The 10,933-nt window shown below is 56.9% G+C and overlaps 2 protein-coding genes across 3 annotated transcripts; both read right to left on the bottom strand.

Annotated features, from left to right (window-relative positions):
• Positions 1-372: 372 nt before the first annotated feature.
• nlk1 (nemo-like kinase, type 1) lies at positions 373-3,938 on the bottom strand. Its single transcript, XM_076016988.1, is given in 8 exon segments — positions 373-549; positions 648-943; positions 1,505-1,611; positions 1,958-2,013; positions 2,102-2,214; positions 2,217-2,230; positions 2,483-2,902; positions 3,537-3,938. Coding segments are annotated over 7 exon segments (1,059 nt in total). The 5' UTR covers positions 2,794-2,902; positions 3,537-3,938; the 3' UTR covers positions 373-387.
• A 111-nt stretch (positions 3,939-4,049) lies between these two features.
• maza (MYC-associated zinc finger protein a (purine-binding transcription factor)) lies at positions 4,050-10,933 on the bottom strand. 2 transcript variants are annotated; one of them, XR_012925764.1, is made up of 8 exons: positions 9,653-10,933; positions 8,826-8,976; positions 8,336-8,721; positions 7,206-7,462; positions 6,851-6,914; positions 6,581-6,752; positions 5,050-5,447; positions 4,050-4,685 (listed from the first exon to the last, which is right to left on the bottom strand). XR_012925764.1 is itself a non-coding variant. In XM_076016987.1 (7 exons), the coding sequence occupies exons 1-7, from the start codon at positions 9,683-9,685 to the stop codon at positions 5,116-5,118; spliced, it is 1,395 nt and encodes a 464-aa protein (XP_075873102.1). In that variant the 5' UTR covers positions 9,686-10,933; the 3' UTR covers positions 4,050-5,115. The 2 variants fall into 2 exon arrangements, 1 of the variants encoding a protein (XP_075873102.1); XM_076016987.1 differs by having other exon boundaries at positions 4,050-5,447.

A 10,933-nucleotide genomic window follows, 5' to 3' on the forward strand; every position in this document is an offset into this window, starting at 1 on the left:
CACACACACACACACACACACACACACACACACACACACACACACACACACACACACACCAGGATTATCAACTCAATACATTCATCATCATCACTCTGAAAAACAGTCACTTTTCCATGGAGCTGCTGCGTCACTGCCCCCTGGTGGCCAAACAGGCTCACTGCAGGACACAGAACAGCTGATGGCACTGTTGACTGGATCAACACTCAGTGGTGAGTGGAGACACAGTGATGACATCATCAACAGCGCACATAAACATGTGACTGGACACCGAGAGTGTGTGTGTGTGTGTGTGTGTGTGTGTGTGTGTGTGTGTGTGTGTGTGTGTGACCACTATAATTTGTACCACAACTACTGCAACAACTACTACTACTATTACTATCACTACTACAGTGTGTGTGTGTGTGTGTGTGTGTGTGTGTATGTGTGTGTGTGTGCGCCACCCACCGGCTTGTGCGGCCCCCTCAGGATGTGGGCCCGGGCCCCCTCGCAGGCGGCCGACAGCGCCGACAGCGGCGGCGTCCCCAGCAGGTCGGTGATCAGGTCCAGCTGCGGCAGACAGGAAGCGGCGTGGTTGGCGTGGACGAACAGACGAGTCACGTGGGCGGGGCGGCGCCGCGGTCACGGGACCGGGCCCCGGGGCTCACCTGCTGGATGGGACTCTGCGCCTGGAAGAGGATGCGGCGGCCCAGCAGCTCGGCGAAGATGCAGCCCACCGACCAGACGTCGATGGCCGAGCCGTAGTGGCGGCAGCCCATCAGCACCTCCGGCGCCCGGTAGTACTGGGTCACCACCTCCTGGGTCATGTGACGCGACGGGTCGGGCTCCTCCACCCGGGCCAGGCCGAAGTCGCAGATCTTCAGCAGGCAGTTGCTGTTGACCAGCAGGTTGCCAGGTTTGATGTCCCGGTGCAGGATGCCGGCCGAGTGGAGGTACTTCAGCCCTGACGACGACAACCACACCTCAGGTCAGGGGTCAGCGACCTTTCTGAACCCCAGAGCGACTGCAGGGGTCCCGAGTCAACTGAAGGGCAACCAGTTCCTACTGAAATAACAGCCTCACTTATATGTTACTATTATTATTATTATTGTTATTGTTATTGTTATTCACGATGCGGACCGATGGAAAGACACAATCACTTCTCAATTATCAACAATGACTAAACAGGCCAGCAGGGGGCGACCAGCAGGGCACTGATTGGCTCACAGTAAAACTGCCCTTTTCAAACGACCCCTGTGTGGATTTCTACTTTTTCCACGTATTGAAAAGTGAAATGCTGGGACTGAGTCAAAGTGCAAACACACCCGAGCCGAGCCGAGCCGAGTAGCGCCAGTGGAAACGAGCCCTGTTACTTATTTTTCCTTCCAACGCTCATCAGCCCAGAGGAAGTGGGCGGAGAAACGCAGTTTTATCTCGGCAAACACAACAATTCCAGCCTGAACTCCTTCCAGTTGTGGTTTTCCTGCACGACAATCTCAACACAACACAACACGACGACACGCACCTCTGAGGATCTGGTAGAGGAAGACCTTGATGTGGTCGGTGGTGAGCGGCTGCGGAGACACGATCACTTTGTGGAGGTCGCTCTGCATCAGCTCCGTGATCACGTAGCTGCGAGGCGTTCGGGTGTCAAGGGAAACCAGAAAGCAAGCAAAAGCTCCGCCCACACAGGCACGACACAGGCCGGCCTGGCACGCTCTCGCCGCAGGGCCGCCAGCGAGGTAGCGGGGGTGTGTGGGGTGGTCATGTGACAGGAAGCAGGAAGCAGGAAGCCATGAACGCAGTCACAGACAGACAGCCGCTTCCATAGCCTCTGTTAGCGTCAACGGTAAGCTAACAGAAGGTGCTAAGCTAATTGTTGCTAACACACACACACACACACACACACACACACACACACACACACACACACACACACACACACACACACACACACACACACACACGATGAGGATACATTTCCTCAAAGCAGTCGATCTGTGGAGGCTGCAGGATGTCCAGAGCCGACAGGACCTGCACAGATACACAATACACACACAGTCAGTTGACTTCCAGAACCAGAACCAGAACCAGAACCATGCCTCACTGCCCCAGCTCATACATTGTCATGCTTGAAGAAGCAGAGCATCCTCAGCTCCCTGAAGACCCTCTTGCAGGACACCAGGTTCTGGAAGACGTTGGGCATCTTCTTCAGCGCCACCTTGCGGCCGTCCGTGGGTCAGTGACCGACCTGGGGGGGGGGGGGGGGGGGAGAGACTCAGTTCAGTCACACAACATGACAAAAAGTGTGACCCGACATGTCTGGGGAGCGACTGTAAAACACCAAGCTGCTGCCTCTCAGCTGGTTTAATTGTTATAGAAATATACATCATGTTGAACATAGATAAACAGATATATAGATAGATAGATAGATAGATAGAATCCAAATTGGTAAACTACACAAGAGGCAGACAGACAGACAGACAGAGTAGTGGGGCCTTACCACACAACGCCAAATGCGCCATATCCGATGGGCCGGTCGGGCTCCATCTCAGCGGGGCTCGGCACCTCGCTGGCCGGGTTGCTGTAGGGCTGAGGCACCGCAGCGCCGCCGCCGGCACTGCCGCCAAGGGCCGTGGGGTGCCGGGGGGTCCCCGCCGGGGCGGTGGGTCCCGTCAGGCACGGCGTGGCGCTGAGGCCCGTGGACGGCGCTCCGCACGACGAGTTGACGCAGAAGTACTTGGTGGTGGGCAGCTCGGAGCCCGGAAACAGCTCCCCGCACACGGCCTGCCGGCCTGCCCCGTGGAAGGCCATCTCCTCCGCCGGGCACCACCGACACGGAGCGCTCGCTGAGTGTGCGGATGGCCGGCTAGGTGCGCTGGGAAGGCGGCGTCTCAAGCAGCATGATCCGTGGGCTGGCTGGCTGTGTGGAGAGCGGACATGATGTGGGCTCGATGTAAACAAAATGATGTCGATGTGGGGGGGTGGGGGGACGGGGACGCAGCCTCAGCGATGCTAAATTATTTAGCTCGGATTTAACAATCGCAATAGGAAATGTTGAACGTGAAGGGGGAAATATATTGTCTACTAAACATTTGCATTTTAAACCAAGGTGCTCCGGAACCTTTGTTTAAACTAAGTGCTCCTCGGTTTAACTCGGTGAAGGCTAACGGGGCTACCGTTAGCCTTCACCGAGTTAAACCGGTGTGGCTAATGGTGGCTAACGGGGCTAGGCTAGCGATGCTCAGGGACGACCGGAGCAGAAAACAGTCAAGTCCTTCGAGATCGATTTGATCTACCGCGCCCGCCACCCCACGCCAGCCGGGACTTGACAGTCGTCGGCACGAGCATGAACACAGTGCACATACGTTATCCCGTCTCCGTCTCGGATGACTTCCAACTTAAAAACCCATAAACCACTAGCCGCTGCTAACCAGTTGCTAACCAGCTGTTGGGGCTAACAGGCTAACAACCCAGTGACGCCTCCGACCCACATAATCAGATTGGTAGAGTTCGCTGACCCAGCTTTATGAAAGAGGGGAAAAGTGACCCAATACCTTGAATAAAAAAAAATGCAAAAATCAGTGTTTCCGACGGCGGTGTCACGGTCTTTGTTTTCCTTCAACGTACAAAACTCCCCAGTTAGACGCTCGTCTTGCCCCAGTTTCTGGAGCTAGTAGCCGCCGGCTTGTTTGGCTGGATGTCGGCTGTGGCTCCGCGGCTAGCCGCAGCTAGCTGGCTAGGCTAGCTCCGGACCGGACCGCTTCCTATCTTCCCATCGACTCGGAACATCCGCCCGGTTCGGTTCACTCCAGTAAGGTTGGCCCCTTCAGCCAAGACCGCTTCGTCCGGCGCTCGGTGCTGCGCGTTACATCCAAGGCTGGCCGGACCTCGCGTCGCTTTAAAGGCGACGGTTAGCGGGGTTAGCTCTCCTGAGTGGGAGGAGCTGCTGGAGCCGAGCCGAGCCGAGCCGAGCAGAGCAGAGCCGGTGGGGTGGGGGAGGGTCGCAGCTCGTCGCCCTGCTGTAAACAATGCTGCCCGGGCGAGCAAGGAGCCAGAGAGTCGTCCCAACCATTTGACTGCCTTTTAATACAGTAGTAACGAGGCGCTATGCACTATGCACCACGTACAATCAATATGCACAGCCACAGAAATGTGTCACCAACGTAGCTACAAATGACATGGCAAAGTACCCTTGTTGTCTGTTGGAAAGAATAACAAACTGGCGAGGGCAAAGGTCGTTAAGAAGCAGAGCAGAGAGTTGCACATTCAAAGTTCATCAACACAAAAAACAAACAAGTAGTTCCTCAAGTAGTTCTTCATCTTCATCATCGTCATCATCATCGTCGTCGTCGTTTAGAAGCTTTAGAAAAAGAGTCTGTACATGGTGGTCCGTCGGAAAAGTCCCGGCTCCCCTGCACTGGAGAAGATGACCAAGAGGAGGCCCTGCTGCTGAAGAGGAGGAAGAGGAAGAGGAGGAGGAGGAAAAGAAGTAAGAGGAGGAGGAGGAGAAGGGGAAGAGGAGGGCGAGGAGGAGGAAGAAGAAGTAAGAGGAGGAGGAGAGGAAGTGGAGGCCTTGCTGCTGAAGAGGAGGAGGAAGAGTAGAAAAAGAAGTAAGAGGAGGAAGGAGGTAGAGGAAGAGGAGGAGAAGGAACTGCATGGAGTCTTCAGTAGAAACAAAGCTGACACTGTGGGATATAAACAACCTAAAAAAAAATTAATACAACTTTACAAAATCAGGGGGGGGGGCAGGTTGTGCAAATGTTTAAAAACACAAACAGCAACGATCATGAAGCCACAAAAAGTGAACACAAACAAAAATAAAAACAATAATAATAATAACAATAATAATAATAATAATAATAATAATAATAATAATAATAATAAAATACAGGTTAATAATAAAATACAGTTCTGTTATGGCTGAGCAGCGATGGTGTCGTCCCAGGGGGAGGGGAGGGGGGGTAGGGGGGCACCGGGGGGAGGGACTAAAAACCTGCAGAGGAGCAACAGAGAGCACTGGATGAAGCCCTCTGCCCCCCCCCCCCTCCCCCACGTTGTCGTACACACCTGGTCACATGGTGCCGCTGCTGAGTCTGTCATTCGTCACTGCCCCCCCCCTCCCCCTCCCCCCTGCTAGCTGTGGGACTGCGAGGCGATGCTGGAGCAGTCAGTGACCAGCAGTCCCACCGTGCCGCCGCCGCCACCGGACAGCGTCACCGCCACGCTGTTGCCGCCGCCGCCGCCGCCGCTCTGGTCGCCGCCCGCAGCCTCGCCCTGGCTGGCGTGCGTGCCCATGTGACCCTGCAGCTGCGTGGCCGTCTTGCACTGCACGCCGCACAGCTGGCAGAGCAGCACGCCGCCGGCGCCCGTCCCGCCGAAGCCCCCCCGGGCGCCGCCGCTCTCCTTCCACTCCTGGCCGTGGTGCTTCTGGGCGTGGACACGCAGGTAGGTGAGGGTGGTGAAGGCTGCAGGGGCGGGGGGGGGGGAGAGACAAGACAACGGTGTCAAACCTCTGGTCCCGGGGGCCAAATCTGGCCCGTGGCCTCGTTCTGTTCAGGCAAGCCGCTGTTATACGGCACAGGTAGCCGCTGACACTACAAATCCCAGAATGCTCTGCTGGTCATTGATGTGTCAGTCAGGACAGGACGTTCAGTGAAGTTGGAAAGGGCTGCGAGTGGAAAAACAGGCGGCTTTAACGCCGCCAGCTTGCTAACAGCGGTCCAACGGAGCCGCTGCTGTTTTGTGCTTTGTGTGGACTTCAGTTGTGTAGAAATTCTTCTCCAATAATAAACGCCTCTGAGACTCAAGTGATGCTTTCAGCGTCTACATTTGCTCTGCTGGGACAGTGATGGGACACAAACTACATCATTCTAAGGCCCGTTGAAACAAAACCAAACCACGGTCGACACCAAAGTAAATCCTGAGCTCGCTCAGCACCCAGCCGTTCAATCCAGGCTCTGCATCCTCTGAAGGAAGCGTCCTCCGTCTGAAGGAAGCGTCCTCCCTCTGAAGGAAGCGTCCTCCCAAGGACCCGGCCCAGAAGGACCAACCAAACCCCGCCTCCCCGGTAACCAAAGGGGACGGTCTGGCCTTGGGCGTATTTCCTGGTTGCGTCACCGCCGTTCCCTCCTGCTGGCCAACCCCGGAAGTGACGTTTTCATAGCATCAAGCTAACCATTGGTTCGCCAGCTAACGATGGCGTTGGATGTTCAAATCCGTAAAAACCCTGCGTTGAAAACTGAAGATTTGATGTGAAATTTCAATACTTGAATTTATACGTGGTGTCTTTGCCAGTAGATGGCGCTAATTTCAGCCTCAGACTTCCCAGGATCCCAGGATGCTTTGCAGCAGCACGCAGAGCATCCTGGGATACCGAAGGAGGTGAAGGATAGGGTGCATTGGGAGGAGCCTTCACGCAGTGCTGTGGCCTTCAAATGCAGCCTTCCAAGGATGCAGACCCTGAATTGAGACACAGCCATCACCTCCCCTCCACCAGAAGCCCCTCCCACTTCCTGCTGCTGCACCCTAACTCCACTCTGCTCTCACTCGGAGCAAAACTAAACTTCCTGTCCGTCGAGGGCCGGCGGCGGCGACTCACTGCGGTTGCACAGGTGACAGTTGTGGTGCTGCGACTGGTTGTGCACCCTCATGTGGTCGGTGATGTAGGCGGCCGACAGCAGCTTCCCGCAGATGTGACACGGCACCTTCTCCTCGTGGCGGATGAGGTGGGCGCGGAGGCGGTCCCGCGTGGCGAAGGCCGACGTGCACGTCTGTGTGCGGGAGGGAGGGGGAGGGGCCACAGGGAGACCAGAAGGGGGGGTCAGAGAGGCTGCTGATGAGGGGACAGGTGAGTGGGCGGAGACTTTACCGTGCACTTGAAGGGCCTCTCGGTGGAGTGGACCTGCCGGACGTGACTGTTGAGGTGGTCCGGCCTGGAGAGAGAGGGGGGGGAGGGGGGGAGACTTTTATTGATATTTCCATCACTAATCACAGTAAACTCTTGCATCAATAATTTGCAGTCAATGAGGATGTGTGGATTTATTCTGACCTCAGCCGCAGTGACTTCCTCCCAACTCCTGAAACACCGCCCAGCGTGCACTGGGCAGTCGGCACACAACTGTTGCTCACTCTTTGTAATGAATCCATGAACGGCCACGAGTGTGTCGACCTGTCACTACTCTCTGTGTGTGTGTGTGTGTGTGTGTGTGTGTGTGTGTGCCCACCTGGAGAAGGCCTTGGCGCAGTGCGGGCAGATGTAGGGCTTCTCCACGCCGCCCTGGTGCGAGCGCACGTGGTAGCTCATGCGGTCCTTCCTCTTGAAGCGCTGCTGGCAGATGGGGCAGGAGTACGGCTTCTCGTCCGAGTGAGACAGCCGGTGCCGGTTCAGGTGGTACACGTCCCGGAAGGCCTTGCCGCAGGCCTCGCAGGCGTGGTTCTTCCTCACCTGGTTGGCGGCGTGGCTGGGGGCGGGGGCGGCGTTCTGCCCAGAGAGAGTGGGGGGGGGGGGGGGGGGTAGAGGGGGAGAGAGGGGGGGAGGGAGAGAGAGAGGGAGAGAGAGAGAGGGAGAGGGAGGGAGAGAGAGAGGGAGACAGAGAGAGGGAGAGAGAGAGGGGGGGAGAGAGGGAGAGAGATAGAGACAGAGAGAGGGAGAGAGAGGGAGGGGAGAGAGGGAGAGAGAGGGAGAGAGATAGAGACAGAGAGAGGGAGAGGGGGGAGAGCGGGAGAGAGAGACAGAGGGAGGGAGAGAGAGAGAGGAGAGAGAGAGAGAGAGAGAGAGAGAGAGGGGGGAGAGAGGGAGAGAGGGAGAGAGAGAGGGGGGAGAGAGGGAGAGAGAGCCAGAGGGAGAGAGACAGAGAGAGGGAGGGAGAGAGATTACTGACTACAGTGTGGTTGTGCTGCAGTTGATAAAAACTTTACGATGACAAAATTAAGAAAAAAAAAGCAATTTTTTTTAACTTTTCATTTGAATACATTTCATAAGATGAACTTTATTGACTTTTTCTTGCGTAACAAAAGTTGAATCAGTGCTTTTACTTTGAAAAGAGAACTCTTGAAACACTTTCCTAGACACTTTGGACAAACCTGGCCCACTGTCACTGCTTTAAGCCTCGCCGAGTGTTCATCAGATTGTTTGTAAGTGACTGTGACTTCTATTCCTGTCCTTGAGATCTTTCTGTCTCTTCAACGAGGCGGAACGCAGCTCACAAAAACACACTTTGTTTGTAACTACTTGTCGTGTGATGACAATAAAGACAACTCTACTCTCCACCACACGAGCGATTGTACTTTTTACTTGAGTACAGACCGTGAACACTTTTGCCACCTGTGCTGGCTCGTCATTAGCCCCGCCCACCTGCTCCATGGAGCCCACCACCACCACCGTGGTGGGGATGCTGGCGGCCGCCGCCGCCACCACCGGCGCCATGGACACGGCCACGGCCTGGCCCTCCTGGCCGGTGAGCTGCACGGGCTGGGGGAGGATGTCGGCGGCGGCGGTGAGGGCGGTGGGCGGGACCTGGGCGGGCAGGGTGAGCTGCAGCAGCGACAGCGGCACCACCTGCTTCTCCACCCGCGCCACCTTGGCCGCCGCGGCCTCGTCCTTCTCGCGCGCCGCCCGGTCCTTCATGCGGATGCCGGTGTGCACCGACTGGTGCCGCCGCAGGTTGTAGCTGTTCTTGAACTCCTTGTTGCAGGTGGCGCAGATGTGGGCGGGGCGAGTGGGCTTGGCCAGCGGTTTGACTGACACGCAGAGGAACCACACCGTTAGTCTGTCAATCATCATTAAATCAAGGCAGGAAGTGTTTGGTTTTTTTTTTTTTTTCTTGTTTCTTTCAGCGCCTCACCGGGCAGCGGCTCCTCGCTCAGCGCCGCCGTGTCCACGGTGGACGGCGGCGCCACGATGTGCTCTGCGGGGGGGCTCTGGGCCGAGCCCGTCAGCTCGGGCAGCAGCTCCGACTGGAGCGACGTCTCCGTTTGGCTCTGGGTCGACGACGTCTGGAGGCGGGACACACGCAGGAAAGCAGGTCATGTGACTTCTGTCAACCGCCGTCCGTTAAGAGACGCGGAGGGAGGGATCCAGAACGACAAAGCAGCCAGAGACTGTGACCCCCACCCCCCGCCACAATAAAATCAAAAAAATCTAATAATAATAATAATAATCACAAGTATTATTATGATTATTGTAATGAATTAGCCAACAGGTGATACTGAAGACTTGTTGCCGTGTAAAATCAAGCCCAAGCATCCCAGGTGACCTGCGAGGTGAGCAGAGACCCCCATCAAACCCCTCCAGCCACTGCGGCAGACAAAGAATTAATACACAAATCAAATCATCGGAGGAAGACAAAGAAACACCAACCTCATGGAATCATCGCTCACTTCTAAAGACTCCACCTGGAAGTGATGGGGGGACCCCCGGGGGTCCCACACCCAGGGCCCCCCCCCCCTGGCCTCACTCACCCAAACATGATGCTGAAGGTCCGAACCAGAAGCTCCAGAAGAGCCCAGCAGGGCCTTCTTCCCCCTGACCCCACCGTGACCTCCGCCTGCACCCTCCCCAGCCCCAGCTATCCCCCACCCCGCCCACCCTCTCCTCTCCTCTCCTCTCCTCTCCTCTCTCTCCCCCCCCACCCCCCCCTAAAAAACACAGCAGGCAGCTCAGCAGCCTCACCTGGAAGAGGAAGTTACTCCAGGAGGTGTCCATCCTGAAGCCGGGGGACTGGACCCGAGCCGAGCCGGGTCGGGTCGGACCGGGAGAACCAGCAGCAGCAGCAGGGGAGGGAGGAGGGCAGCGCCGCCGGGACGGAGCGCTCCCACCGCCGCCACCGAGGAGGCTCGAGCCGCGGCCTGTCACGGAGCTCCTCTCCCGGCAGGGGGACGGGACGGGACGGCTTGGTGGGCGGGTTAGTGCGGCGGGCTGCCGAGCCGGCGGCCCGGCTGAGGATGCGACAAAATGGTCGGTAGCATGGCTGATTGAACGGTGCGTTTTAGAACCAACATTGGCTGGAGGTCTGCGCTCCTCACACAAAACCACCGCGGGCTGGCATGCAGAGACACACACGGTCCGTAGCGAAACGACGACGAAGAGAAAGAAGAAGAAGAAGAGCTCGATGTGACCCGGATGTGAGAATCATAGTCGGGAGAGTTTTAATTATTTTGTTCTTTCCTCGCTTCGCTCCGTGGAGAGAGAGAGAGAGAGAGGGAAAAAAAAAAAAAAAAGAAAACAGGCCGCGGCTTCGGCTCCGAGCCTCGGCGTCGCGTAGCGGCTCCTCCCCGGGACTAGAGCGCCTCCATTCGGCCGCCGTCCGTGGCTCCGCCTCGGTGTTTCAATCGGCACGATGACATCTTTCTGTTTTTTTCTCTTTTTTTCACCTCGGCTCCCTCCTGCTCCCTCCCTCCCTGTCCGCCTTTCTTCCTTTCTCTTTTTTTTATCTCTCCGTCTCCCCCTCCGTCCGTCCCGCTCCGCTTTAAAGGGAAAGTCTTTTCTCGAAGCTCCCTCCTCCTCCTCCTCTTGTTCCTCCTCCTCCTCCTCCTCTTCCTTCCAGTGAGCTGCACGGACCCCGTGTCGGTTCCCACCGTCCCCCTGCTCGCCCCCGAACTCCGCCCGTCGCTCGCTTCGCGCTTGGCCGACAAAAATGTTCCCAATCGGGCGGTGAATGTCACCCCTGGGGCCGTGGGTGTCCCCGCCGGAGCTCCGGGGGGTCGCGGCTTGTCGGTGCTGCTAGTTAGTAGCAGGTAGGTGGGCGAGCTAAAATGGTGTCAGCCGGAGCCAAATCAAGGCTCCATCCGCGATCATCTTAAAGGTAACGATGCGCGCAAGTGCAACAGCTGGATCTGATCTCACCCACGGCTGCCTCGCGTGACGTCCGTCCGTCCGAACCGCAGCGCAGCTCAGCTCAGCGCAGGCCCCGTTCACCAAGCACTGTTGGCTCGACTTGTTGTCATTATTATT

Source organism: Nelusetta ayraudi, unplaced genomic scaffold (genome assembly GCF_046127955.1).
Source record: "Nelusetta ayraudi isolate G7.1 ecotype Tasmania unplaced genomic scaffold, CSIRO-AGI_Nayr_v1 ptg000256l, whole genome shotgun sequence".
NCBI classification, from domain to species: Eukaryota; Metazoa; Chordata; class Actinopteri; order Tetraodontiformes; family Monacanthidae; genus Nelusetta; species Nelusetta ayraudi.

Bases quoted from the DNA above. Each gene is read 5' to 3' on its own strand.
- maza (XM_076016987.1), bottom strand. From the start codon at position 9,685: ATGGACACCTCCTGGAGTAACTTCCTCTTCCAG. The intron at 6,753-6,850 runs GTAAAGTCTCCG...TCCCGCACACAG, and splicing joins AGAGGCCCTTCAAGTGCACG to ACGTGCACGTCGGCCTTCGC. The intron at 5,448-6,580 runs GTGAGTCGCCGC...CCGCCCCTGCAG, and splicing joins CTGTCACCTGTGCAACCGCA to CCTTCACCACCCTCACCTAC.